This window comes from Chelonoidis abingdonii, chromosome 1 (genome assembly GCF_003597395.2).
Source record: "Chelonoidis abingdonii isolate Lonesome George chromosome 1, CheloAbing_2.0, whole genome shotgun sequence".
NCBI lineage: Eukaryota > Metazoa > Chordata > Testudines > Testudinidae > Chelonoidis > Chelonoidis abingdonii.
The window spans coordinates 11694031-11707281 of NC_133769.1; the positions used below are offsets into that span (position 1 = coordinate 11694031).

The following is a 13251-nucleotide window of genomic DNA, read 5'->3' on the forward strand; positions in this document are numbered from 1 at the left end:
CAGGCTCTGATCAGCCTGCTGCCGGCCTAGGTGAACCGAGCCCCAGGCTGGCGGCGTAAGATCAGCATTTTAATTTAATTTAATTTAATTTTAAATGATGCTGCTTAAACATTTTGAAAACCTTGTTTACTTTACATACAATAGTTTAGTTATATAATATAGACTTATAGAAAGAGACCTTCTAAAAACGTTAAAATGTGTTACCGGCATATAAAACCTTAAATTAGAGTGAATAAATGAAGACTCGGCACACCACTTCTGAAAGGTTGCCGATCCCTGGCCTAGAGTTTGGAGCCCTGAGTGAAAGGTGGCTCAGAACTCTTTCCTTCAATGTTAGAAAACTGGTTTATCTATTACTATGGAGTGAGCGGGCAACCAGGAAGCAAATCTTGAAATTTATTTGTTTTTCTCACTTCAAAGGTGGGCTTGAGATATGATGCAGAATAGGCTGGTTCTGGAACAGAGGAAAGAGTAAGCCACTTGAGGCTGGTCTGAGCCACTAATTCAGAATCGTAGGAGGTACCAATATCAGGAGGCCTGGCTGTCACTTGTTTTATAGCAGACAGCAGAGCAACAGGAAAGGCAAGGAGTCTGAAGCCATTAAAATACAGACTCTTCACCCTTTCAGAGCAGTTGAGAGCACAGAAGAAGTAGGTGGTAATCATGTAGCTGAAATTGTTTGTGGGAGCCAGGACCGGTCAAGAGGAGCAGGTTTCCAAACAGCTTCTTATCCTGTAACTTCAATGTAGAGGGTACTCTTGGGAGGCATATTACTCTGCACTTTTGAAGACTGGTCTATATGTTAGCCATTTCTGTGTTTTATGGCAAACATATTGTTTTATTGAAAAATCCCCCCCCCCCTTTTTTTTGTGTCCTTTATGTTGTCATTTCTGTGGTGGACCAGGGCATCTTGGCTCACTGTTGCAGAGTCAGGAATAGAATCCAGTATTCCTAATCTCTATGATGATACTACTGTCTAGCAAACAATTTTGTAAGTCAGTGGGAAAGTGTGTCAAGCCCTCCTCTAGGGGCTGAACTAAATAGAGGTTATCTATTACTGCTGTAGCTCAAGTGGTATAGAGCTGAGTTGTCAGTGTGAAGGTTGAGGGTTTAATCCCTGTTGTTGACTCAGTTGCATGTGACAGCTTTTGATTTTTAAGGTTTTTTTTAAACTGCTTAGTTAATTCATAAAATGAGAAAACATTCTGTAAGGACTTTTTATAGAATCATAGAATATCAGGGTTGGAAGGGATTTCAGGAGGTCATCTAGACCAACCCCCTGCTCAAAGCAGGACCAGTCCCCAACTAAATCATCCCAGCCAGGGCTTTGTCAAGCCAGGCCTTAAAAACCTCTAAGGAAGGAGCAACAGAAGTCCTGTGGCACCTTATAGACCAACAGATGTATTGGAGCATAAGCCTTCGCGGGTGAATATTCACTTGGTCAGACGCATGTGACGTTGCTTTTTACAGATCCAGACTAACATGGCTACCCCTCTGATACTCTAAGGAAGGAGATTCCACCATCTCCCTATGTGACCCATTCCAGTGCTTCACTACTCTCCTAGTGAAAAAGTTTTTCCTAATATCCAACCTAAACCTCCCCCACTGCAACTTGAGACCATTACTTCTTGTTCTGTTATCTGGTACCACTGAGAACAGTCTAGATCCATCCTCTTTGGAACCCCCTTTCAGATAGGTGAAAGCAGCTATCAAATCCCCCCTCATTCTTCTCTTCTGCAGACTAAACAATCCCAGTTCCCTCAGCTTCTCCTCATAAATCATGTGTTCCAGCCCCCTAATCACTTTTGTTGTCCTCCACTGGTCTCTTTCCAATTTTTCCACATCCTTCTTGTAGTGTGGGGCCCAAAACGGGACACACTATTCCAGATGAGGCCTCACCAGTGTGGAATAGAGGGGAATGATCACATCCCTCGATCTGCTGGCAATGCCCCTACTTATACAGCCCAAAATGCCGTTAGCCTTCTTGGCAACAAGGGTACAGTGTTGACTCTTATCCAACTTCTTGTCCACTGTAACCCCTAGGTCCTTTTCTGCAGAACTGCTGCCTAGCCATTCGGTCCCTAGCGTGTAGCAGTGCATGGGATTCTTCTGTCCTAGGTGCAGGACTCTGTACTTGTCCTTCTCCTCCTTTTTAACTATTATAATCTTTAAATTATTGTAATTTCAGTCATTTATCTGCCCCACTGTGACCCTGGAAACTGTGTGTATGTGTGAGAAAAACTTTTGAACCCCCCCTGAAAAGTAGAGGTAATGACATATTAAGGATCATCTGCTGCTTTGCCACTTCACATTGCCGACAACACTGTTTATAGCATACTCCAGTGCTTCGTAAGGCTTTCACTTCTCTGTCCATGATCTGGGTGTCCCTAAACCTCTGACTGCCAGAAGGGATCACTTGAAAATTACCCTGTTCTGTTCCCTCCGTCAGAAGCATCTGGCACTTGCCACTGTTGGAAGGCAGGAAACTGGACTAGATGGGCCATTGGTCTGATCCAATATGGCTGTTCTTATGTTTTTATGTCCAACAGATACTGGAAAGCAATACATACCCCAGCTTCATGAAACTTATCCTCTAGCATAGAGCCTTAACAGTGACCTCAGCAATGTTAAGGTAGAATAACATCTCAGATATATGACATCTGTGCCTCATACGTGGATCTGTTTATTCAAGAGCATCTTTGGCCCTATTCTGTACCTTTTTTCTATTTTTAGTGTCATCCTTAGTTTTCTTTTTTTTGTATAGTTTCATTTCTTTTAAATGTTTCTTTTTCCAAAACACACTTTCTGTAGGACTCTCTTCCCACTTTGACTGTTTCCCCAGATCCCGCAAATAACCCACATCCCCTAGTCTCTCTCCCCTTGTTTTCCTCTCTGCCCTGTTCAGGTCTCTTGGAATGGGGCTTGAGTACATGACTTAATTGTCCCCTAAATGCAAGTGACTGGATTATTGAGAGGATGACTGTGAATGAGATTATCTGGGGAAGTCAGGTTCACTTGCAGCCTGGCAGCAGCTTTCAACGAAGCAACATGGAAAGTGTCTGGTTGCTCACACCTCACTTAGCCTGTCAGCTCCAGCGGACTACCCATATGTCTGAGAGTCTACAGTAAAATGTCAGCATTAAGGGATGAAAGGGGCAGTTCATAGGCTGGCTCAGCTGCAAAGCCTGTAACTGCAGATGCAAAAAAGTCTTTACAGTTCTGGGCCTGGGTAGCCCAGTAGATTGGGGGATGCTTTACCATTCCTGAGCTGGTTAGTTTAAACCTTAAGTAATATGCCTTTGTGTCCTTTGGCCAAATAAGTGACCCAGAAGGGTAAGAGGAAGGGACAGGGAGAGAGATAAAAAGAGGAAGGAGGAAGAAAGGCAACAAATATATAAATTAATAAAGAAACCCATCTTGGATTGATATAATTTTTTCCCTCTTAGAACAGAGTTTTCTACCAAAGATTAGACCTTCAATTAGGTGGACTCAAAACTGAAAGGAGAGAGGTGTTCCAATGGATTTCCAAGTCTCTCTCCTTCATCCATCCTGCCTCTTCTCCTGCCTCTGGACCACTAAACACTGAGTGAATGACAGCAGAGAGCACTCAAGAAAGAAATGAAGGTTACTTGTAACTGGAGTTCTTCCTGATGGATTCTGTATGGTCACATTCCTCGCCCACCTTCCCTGCTCCTCTGGAGTGCAGATTAAGATGTCTGTGTTTTTCTGTGTTAGCAGTGGAAGGAACTGAAGTGTCAATAGTGCCACGGCCTCTTTACGCTCAAGCCCTTAGAACACATTGGAGTGCTAGACAGAGAAGGCAGGAGAGCGTGGGTGCTTAATGGGCACTGCTACTGAAAGGTTCTACTGTCCTGGCATTGATTGACACAAGTCCCAAGAATGTGAATATGCGGTCCATCTCAAAGAACTCTTGTTACAAGTAAGTAACCATTTCTCCTGTAACAGGTACTCCTTTTACTGAAGATTTTTTTTTTTTTTTTTTTTGAGGGTGTGTTTGTTCATTCTGGACTCTTTTTGGAAGGAAAGGGAACAGACAGACTTCACCAGTGCTGGTTCTGTCCAGGCTGATTGATGGTGTTCAAGGCCTGATTCTTCATGAAGTGTTGGTCTTTCTGATAGAGAATTCTCCTCAGGATTTTCATTGTCCTACAAGGAAGATGGTATGCATGTGCTAGTTTGCTTGTAGTACCAAAACTACCTGCACTTCGTAAAACTGTGGCCCCATTTTCAATTCCAGGCCTTCACTTTTCTCCCATTCCTTATTTCTCATCGGTTTGATGGTGTCTCTGATGGGCAGTCTATAACAGGATGATCATAGACAACTCCTTTATAGCCAACTTTTATGAAATAGTATCTGCACATATTGATGAGGTCTTTCAGCTGCTTGCATCCTTCACTTCTTTATAGATGCTTCAGAGGAATTCCTTAGTGCCCTGTCAGGATCTGGCCCACCTCTAGGCATTCCGTGAGACATTTGTGGTTCTAAACCAGTTGCCCAGAAGGATGTTACAATTTGTATTTCTTCTGGGAACTCCTCAAGTACTTGCTATTCAGAGACTATAGCTACTTTTGTTAATGACAATTGCTGGATTTGAAAACTATTCCATGGTGGTGATGCATTTTTGTACTTCACAAAATATCCCAATTATATTCAGAATCAGGAACCAGATTATCTTCTGTGCACCTGAGTAAGCTCAGGTTGGCTCTATGCAATTCTAGGCAAATGGTTGTCCCAGGAAGCTGATCACAACAATGTCTTAAGGTTTAAAGCAGTTAAGAAAGTGGTTTTCTCTCTACTCATGAGATTTCCACTGGACTTGATTGCGATTCATATGAGAAACAACAGTAAGACATCTATTGTGTACTGGCACTTCCAGGCTGGAGCAAGAAAATAGAAGTTAAAAGTTCTGAATGAAGCCAGGGGAAATTCTCTTGCTCCTGAGGCAGATGGTTTTGTTGATTTATTAGTTAGATGGCTTGTTTATAGTAGTACCCACTGGGTGCTTTCAAAAGCCTCATTTAGGTCTGTTCTGGGGAGCTCCCAACTAAAGGCATCTAAGAGTTAAAATCACCTACATTTTAGCAAAAGAGAAACCTATATGTCAGCTTTCTAAGCACATGCCACTTGGGCAAATGAGAATAGGAACTAAATAATTTAGTCTTCAAGTGGTTAACAGAAATGTAGTGGTGCAGAGACCCATAGTCTCTCAGATTCCTGCATATGTCAGTTCAGCATTGCTGAATGTCCTGGGCTGGGAAAAATTGAATTCTAGGATTCTCTTAAACTCCCAGATTTAAAGCATCTTGAGACTCTTAGCTTGGAGCCTGAGAGGTTTTGCCTGTTAAAGCGATGAATATTCAGGAGAGCTTGTAAACTTAAAAACTGTCCCCAAATCTGGACATTTCAAGAGATTCTGAAAATTTGATTCTCATGGTGACCTTTTAAAGGACAAAAATCCCATGTGGCCGCACAACCAGGGATATAGTGAAATTCCTTCTCTTAAACTGAGATCTTGATTGGGTCTGATTCCCAGCTTCCTGAAGGTCCAGAACTCAGTGTTAGGAGTTTTTGAGCATATTGGTTCCATTTCTAGCCTGTTTTGGCAGCAACTTCACATTTTCTAATTCCTGAAAGCTGTGTCTCTGTAGAGATGCCATCTTGAGACTACTATGGTTTGATGTAATCTCTGAACCTTCATTTACAGAGAGGACCTTCCGTGTAGTTTACATTTAAAATATTGTTTTTCCTGTTAGCAGTTATGTTGACCAGAAGAGTTAGGTAAGGCACCTGATTTTACTATCTGGAATACTTACAGTTTTTCCCAGATGAGATAATTTTCAGGCCTACCTCAGAATTTTGTCCTTCAGAATTATGGTTTTAACTTGATCCAGTCTATTTGTCTTCTTTTAATCAGTGGTGGTGGACTTTAATTATGGTTGGGATATTGAAATTCTGTTTATGCATAACTAATCCTTGCAGGAAATAAGGTGCAAGTTCAGGAGTAGATGAGTGACCTAAGTATCCATATCCCCTATTTCCAGATGGATACATTCAGGGGTTTCTCAGGCCTACGAAATATCATAAAATATCCCATCTCCTTCTGTGAGGGCTTACTCACTCAAACGTGTGACCATTTCCTGCACAGAACAGCATAGTGCTTCATTCAAAACATTTTGCAGTGTGGTTGTCTGGTCTTCAGTTCATTTCTTTATCATTTTGAAATAGATGTGTTTTCTTTGTCTGATATGACACTTGGACAAAAGGTTCTTAGTCTTTCCCTTTCCATTTTGTAGCTAGAAAGAGGGTTTTTAAGGAGCGCCTCTCTGTGCTTAGAAGATGAGAAAACAATAAACCAGTTATGGATCAGAAGGTGCTCATTTCAGAGTAGGAAAAAATACTGATAGATAAATTTCACCTATTTAACTTCTTTGGTTGTGATCCTTATAAATAATATCCTGAAAAATTAACCCTATATTTACAATGAAAGCGCTTAATCCTGCTAGATAGCACTTTAAGCACAGCAGAACATTTAAGCACTTTCTTGAGCACTCACATTGACTTCAGTGGGAATATTTTGCTTAAAATTAAGCACATGCTTAAATACTTTATTGGGGTCACAGTGCTTAATACCTTGCAGGATTGAACCTTAAGGCATAAAGATGTAGCATGGAGGGTGCTGATTAATTTTTTTAGTCACACAAATGTGTATTTCATTTTGCTTAAATAATTTAACTCATTTTTATTTCCTTTTCAGAGACATAAGGGGAACCCCGAAAAGACCTTACTGTATCTTCACTTGACTTGTGGAGGCTGAGTATTAACAGTTATCCTCTTGCATTGCAGCTGGGTGTGTTCCATCATCATGTTCTGGAAGTTTGATTTAAACACAACATCACATGTGGACAAGCTGCTGGATAAGGAGGATGTGACATTGCACGAGCTGATGGATGAAGATGACATCCTACAGGAGTGCAAGGCACAGAACCGCAAACTGCTGGACTTCATCTGCCAGCAGCACTGCATGGAGGAGCTGGTTAGCCTTATCACACATGAGCCCCCTGTGGAGATGGACGAGAAGGTCCGCTTCAAGTACGTACACAGATTCTTTTTTTATAGGAAGAAAACTGAATTGGAGAATGGGCTGCAGAAATTCTTCTCTGGTGCAAGGCTGATGAAACCTCCTGCCTTGGAAAAAGGCCTTGAGGTTCAGGTTGTGAAATGAATATTTGATTATTTTGTGATTCACAGTGAATATTACATCACAATATTCTATTTCTTGCTCTGTTTTTCATAGTACTCCATTGAGTTTATATGCAGTGTTTTATCTAAAAATTCATCTCTTTTGTTTCTTTTAATTGGAAACTCTGGCAGCAGAGAGATCAGTTTTGTTTCAGAATCTCTCCCAGGCCATCATTCTGTGGTCAGAATCTCAGAAATGACAGTAATAATGCTCACTGAGATATAGATTCATTGAGGGTCATTGACTTGAAACTGGTACAGTCCATAAAATATAGGGACCTCTCCCAGGAATAAAGTCTTGGAATTTGTGGAGTTCTGCGTACATAAAAATTGAAGGTGCACTAAAATATTGAATACACTTTTAGATTAGGGTGTGTGGAAAGAGCTTGTTTCTTTTTGTAGTGTTTGCTTATCATATTGAATTGTATTTACACATGCATGATTCACTTATTACTCTTTTATAATGTGACCAAACGCCTTTATTTTGGAGTTGGAGAATTTGCTTTTTTTTTTTCTTTTTTACATTTATGTCAGAAATCTTGATGTACGTGTGCAAGTGTATGTGACTATGCTCCTGGGGTTTGATCAGGGGTCAGTTATTACCATTGTCACTAGAAATCTATATCTCACTATCTTAGATAGGCATTAAATTAACAACACTGTCTATAGTGACAGCGTACATAACTTAATGCGTATGTAAGATAGTGAAATATTTTTGTGTGTGAATATATTCAGGCATGTGAATGTCGTGAATCACTGTGAAAAATTACTATATTCTTGTGGCTATTATGGTAATATTTCTGTTATAAAATCTGTGAAGTCAGAAGGAACCAGGAATGCATTAATAGATTGTAATTATTTTACGAATGAAGATTTGTATTAAATAACTTGTAATACCACAGTTTATGTAGGCAACATTATTATGGCTTTCACTATTGTTCTTTTACATTCCAGAATAATATGCATTGGTGAGGCTAATCTTCCCAGAGTCCTTAATGGAGCCCTCCACCCGTTTTTCCCCTTTCTGGCTAAGGAGGACTAGGCAGGATTTGCTTTAGGAGTCCATTAGTGCTACTGCTTAATGAGAGTGAGTGATGCTGAGCAATGTGAGGCAGACTAGGGTCTAAGCATGTTCTGGGGGTATGAGTGATCAGTGCCAAGAAAATAAATCCGTGAGTTTCATGTGTTAGAGCAGAGCACTGTAATTAACCAGACCTAGTTCTTTAAGTTTTTTTTCTTTTCATTTTTTTTTTTTGTGGTTGTCATCAGCATCACTGCTCAGCATCATCACCAGACAGTTAGTACCTCTAATCTTTTTGCTGAGAGGCAGAAGAGAAAACCTCTTCTTAGACTTGCACCTTGTTTGCTAAGGGATCTGTAGAATTTTAAGGTTTATTTAAACTGTGCCATTAAATGTGCATGATGTTTCACAGACAGAACAATGGCGGGTTACTATTCCAAAGAGTTTATAGTCTAAACTAGATGTAACAGCCTGGGTTGACTCTAAACTAAGGGTGAAGAGAGTGAGAGTTACAAATAAGAAAGATAATGAGATATGCCCATTGTTGTCTTCTCATCTTAAACTGTGTGCTTGAAGTCTTATGAGTTTTAGATTGTGTGCATTTGCCTTTGTGTAGTGTGGTTTGCCTTCCATACTCCGAACCATTCGCATACTCATATTTCAACATGGGTGAAGTGTATGTATAGATAATACAATCTTTGTGTTAATGCAAACATGGGTGAATTGTGTATCATACCGTTTTTGTGTTAGTGCAGAGTTAGCAGCTAATCTGAGATCTATTTAGTAAACTTCCTCTCTGGATGATTTATTCCTGAAGCTAAATTTAGTATAACGGTTTGTCTACACACAAAAGTTGTATTACTTTAACTATGTCGGTATAATTAAAGTGCTGCAACCCCCTGATTGTGGGTACAGTTATACCAGTATTAAGATGCTTTATACCTGCATAGTGATTCCCATATCATGGTGTTCACATTAGGGGTTGGTCCAATATAAAACTGGTAAAAAAATCATCCTCTCCCCAACTGAAATAGCTTTATTGATACAAGAACTGCCAGAAGACCCGGCCTAAAGGAGCAGCAGCCTACCTGGCTAAAGTCATCTGAGAAGCAAATGCTACATGGAGTTTTCACAGAGCCTCACCTAGGTGGAAGTGGAACTGCTCAGCAGTTTGTGGGTTGTTGTTTTTGTTGTTTGTTTTTTTTTGAGTGCGTGCAGATGTGTATTCCACTTAACACTCCCAGTGCACCAGAGCGGGAGAACGTTCCCTATCATTTCCCATAGGGTTGGCGCTCACCTCCTCTCTCCCAAAAGCTCCTTCTCTGGCTATTTAAGGACAGTGCCACCCCGATCCTTCTTAGTTCATTCTCATGGTTTGTAGCTAGGGTTGGGGTGTTCCGTGTGGTAATGCACCTGACAGTTCTCTGTCTCAGTCTTTCTGGGACTTTGTTGTATGTAGTTAATAGTATAATTTAGTAGTACCCTTAGCGTTAGTGTGTAGTAGTTAAGATAGTTATCTGGTGTCTTGCTGTTACAAGGTGCCTCTGTCACTACCCAGTGAACCGCTCTGCTTAGCCGGTTCAGATGATTTCGCAGTCACAAATGCACACCAGGCCGTTTAGCTTTCACCAAGGTGTGCATTTATTCCCCTCGCACGTTATTGTTATGTAAAACACTGGCTATAGCCAAGACAGGCTTCCCTGTAGCCCTCACTCCCCAGCCCAGGCTCACCTTCTGAGTTTTCTTCTGCGTGGCTTTTGTGCTCCCTCTTACTTCCTGTTTTCTCCTTGTATTCTCCCTAGTTATCTTGTTAGCCCTGTGATTGTCTCCCAGGTGCTCCCAATTCCCCACCAGAACAAGTGTAATTGCCCTCAGCTGGGCCTGCAGCCTTCTCCAGGATGCAGCACTGTAAGTGACCGGGGTGCTGCTGATAGCACTGTGTTATAGATGCCCACATTGTCCATTGTGTGGGGTGGTTATCCCCACTAGTGACCCCCTACATGTGATGTTTGTTGTGCCTGGGAGAGGAGCACATTAAAGAAAGGTGCTCCATCTGCAGATCATTCAAGAAAAGAACCCAGCTGGCGAGGGACTTATGTTTGAAGCAGCACCTTCTGGAGCAAGCCATGAGGCCCACTGCTATACTGGTGACATCCACAGGTTGTCAGCTGCCCCTTGAGGATGTCCGAGTGGGCACTGGCTGTTGTGTAGCCAGATTCAGATTCCTGTCCTAGGATGAAGAGACTGTTCTCCTTTCTCTGATCCTCCTAGACAAAGATCTCATAAAAGAGACTGGGGCCGTTCCAGCGCTAGGAGGTATTCCTCCTTCCCGTCTAAGACGAGTGTAGACCAGTACCATGATTCATTCAGTATCTGAGATAGAGCAGGGCCATCTACCTGCTCTCTGGTGCTAAGATAAGAGCAAGTGGACTCGATATCGTTGACACTGGTACCGTCTGTGGGGCATCTGTTGAGTCCAGTGCTGATGATGTCGGGGTCAGCACCAAGGGTTTCCACACCGCCATTGGACTTACTTTGCCTGTCCGTTTCTGATTCTCCTCTAATTTGGGAATGTTTGGCTGTGGTTGCTGCTGCTTTGGTGTCCTCAGTGCTGTCTGAACTGATTGCACATCTTCTGTTATTGTTGGTGCCATCTTCTGGGCCTCTGTCTGTTCACAGTGCTGAATTGAGGTTACTGCCTTTTCAGTACTGAGGGGATTGTCAGCGCAGTCATGATCTTCGGTGCCGATGATGTCTCTAGTGCGCGCTTCATGTGAGGGAATGTGCCGGTTTCGACTTTGGTGCAGACGTCTGCTCCAGTGTCGTGTGTGAGGCCTTTATCAGTATTTCAGGCACTGACTACTTTCTTTGTCAGAATGGATGTGTCCTCTGTGCTGGACTTTGGATGAAGTTAGACGTTTGCTGGCCGCTCCTAGGACGACGACTCCCGTTGCCTGTGTACTGCTTGGAAGGATCCTCAGGGTTGGATTCAGAGACATCATCCTTCTTTTCCATGCTGCCTTGTTATCACTTTCTAAAGTTGTTGAGACTTCCTGGGAATCACTGTTGGTGCAGATATCGGCACTGCTCCTGGAGCAGAGATAAGGTCCTTGGCCCAGTTCCTGCTGGCCACCAGAGTCATACTCCTGCCCACAATGGCTCCTTGGAACCACTGGGATTTTCTGCAGTTGGCTTGGTCTTGATCCTTGTTGCAGCCTAAGCAAGGTCACCTATTCCTCCTGTAGCCTTTCCTCCTGAACATCCATTGCTGCAACCACAGTTTAGCAGTTGCTCGTGCGGAACTGGTTCAGGCTGAACTTTTATGGGCACCACAGGAGGTTCGATTGGCTCTACTTCTTTCCTCTCATTCATCAGAAAATGTCTCTGCAATGTCAGACTCTTCCTTCCCTGTACCGTAGGATTTTAAATCATACCAGCACCTTCTGAGATGCAGGGCTTCAGCCTTGGGTGTTCAGGGTAAGTTTGTTCAGGAGAACACACACAAGTTGCTGGATATTCTGCAATCCTCAGATCCAGGGAGGATAAATGAAGTGATCTTGGAACTGGCAAAAACTTTTTGGAACACCCCAATGCCCTTACAACCCACAGCAAAGCATACAAATAAGAGATACTATGTGCCTCTGCATGGTTTCAAGTGCTTCCACTCGTATCTGGCATCTAACTTTCTTGTCGTGATGGTGGCTAATGAGAGGTTGATACAGGGGAGATATAAGTTGAAGACAAAAGATTGGACTTGTTGGGGAGGAAAATTTATTCTACCTTATTCTTACAAATGAACGTTACCAATAAGCAAGCACTCTTATCAAAGTATGACTTTGTAAATTGGAAATCATTGGCAAAATTTACAGGTAGGTTGCCAGAATCCTACAGGAAAGAGTTTTAAGGCTTCCATTGCAGAAGGTTGTCTAGTGGTGAGGATATCACTACAGTCAGTTTTGGACATGGTTGACACTTCCTCTAGAATTACAGCCTCTTCTGTAACAAGGAGAAGCATGGTTGTAGAACTCTGGTATAGTTCCTGAGGTCCAAGAGATGATTGAGAACCCTACCCTTTGACATCCAGTTTCAGTTTTCAGGGAAAACTGACAAAACATTACATTCCTTTAAGTCCTTTCAAGCTAAGCTGGATTCGTTGGGGGGTTTTACACTGGTAATAGAGGCATCACTTCTTGGGGCGACAACAGCAATATCGCCTTCAACGGTTCCTTAGGTCGTATTATCCCACTAGACATCAAGGGCACAAGTCTCATAGGAGAAGGTCTTTTGGTGCTAATTTTATTTAGTCAGTCCATTCTTCATTAGCTTCAGGCAGTCAGCCAATCTGATTCTCCAATGTCGGCATTCCAGTCATTGAGTTTCAAGCCATTTCCTCTCCGTCTGGGGTTAGACTGTCCCACTTCCACAAGGTTTGGGAGTTGATAACTATGGACAGGTGGGTCCAAAGCATGATGAGATTGGATTATGTTCTTCAATTCCTGCCCATTCCCCATCCCTTTTCAGGGACCGCCCTCTCAAGTCCCTGCTTCTTCACCAGATGCAGGCTCTCCAGGCTTCAGGGGCGAGAGAAGTTGTTCCTCTTCAGAATTGGGAAAAGGGATTCTACTCTCAGAACTTCCTCATTCCCCAAATCCCTGGGAGGGATGAGACCTATCTTCAATCTCCACAGTCTTAACAAGTACATCAAATATATGAGATTTTGCATGGTTACCCTAGCGACTATTTTTCCCTCTTTGAATCACAACAGTTGATTTGGTGCCCTCAATCTTCAGGATGCTTCCTTCCATGAGGTGATTTTCCTAAGCCACTGGAGGTTTGAGATTTCTAGAGGCAGGTGAGCATTGTCTGTACACTGTGCTTCCTTTTGGGCTGTCCTCTGCTCTGTGAGTATCTACCAAATACATGACTGTAGTAGCAGAATATCTCAGAAAAAAAGGAATTCATGTCCTTT

The 13251-nt window shown here is 42.4% G+C and overlaps 1 protein-coding gene across 2 annotated transcripts in view; it reads left to right on the forward strand.

Moving 5' to 3' along the window:
- The window catches only part of PPP6R2 (protein phosphatase 6 regulatory subunit 2), a 166608-nt gene that overhangs the window by 53347 nt on the left and 100010 nt on the right, over positions 1–13251 (forward strand). Inside the window, exons 3-4 of one of the 2 annotated variants that reach the window (XM_075064092.1) lie at positions 3447–3940; positions 6866–7111. In XM_075064092.1, coding sequence (XP_074920193.1) covers positions 3909–3940; positions 6866–7111 — 278 coding nt within the window. In that variant the 5' untranslated portion in view covers positions 3447–3908. The remainder of the gene's footprint in view (positions 1–3446; positions 3941–6865; positions 7112–13251) is intronic. The other variant, XM_075064097.1, reaches the window with a different exon arrangement.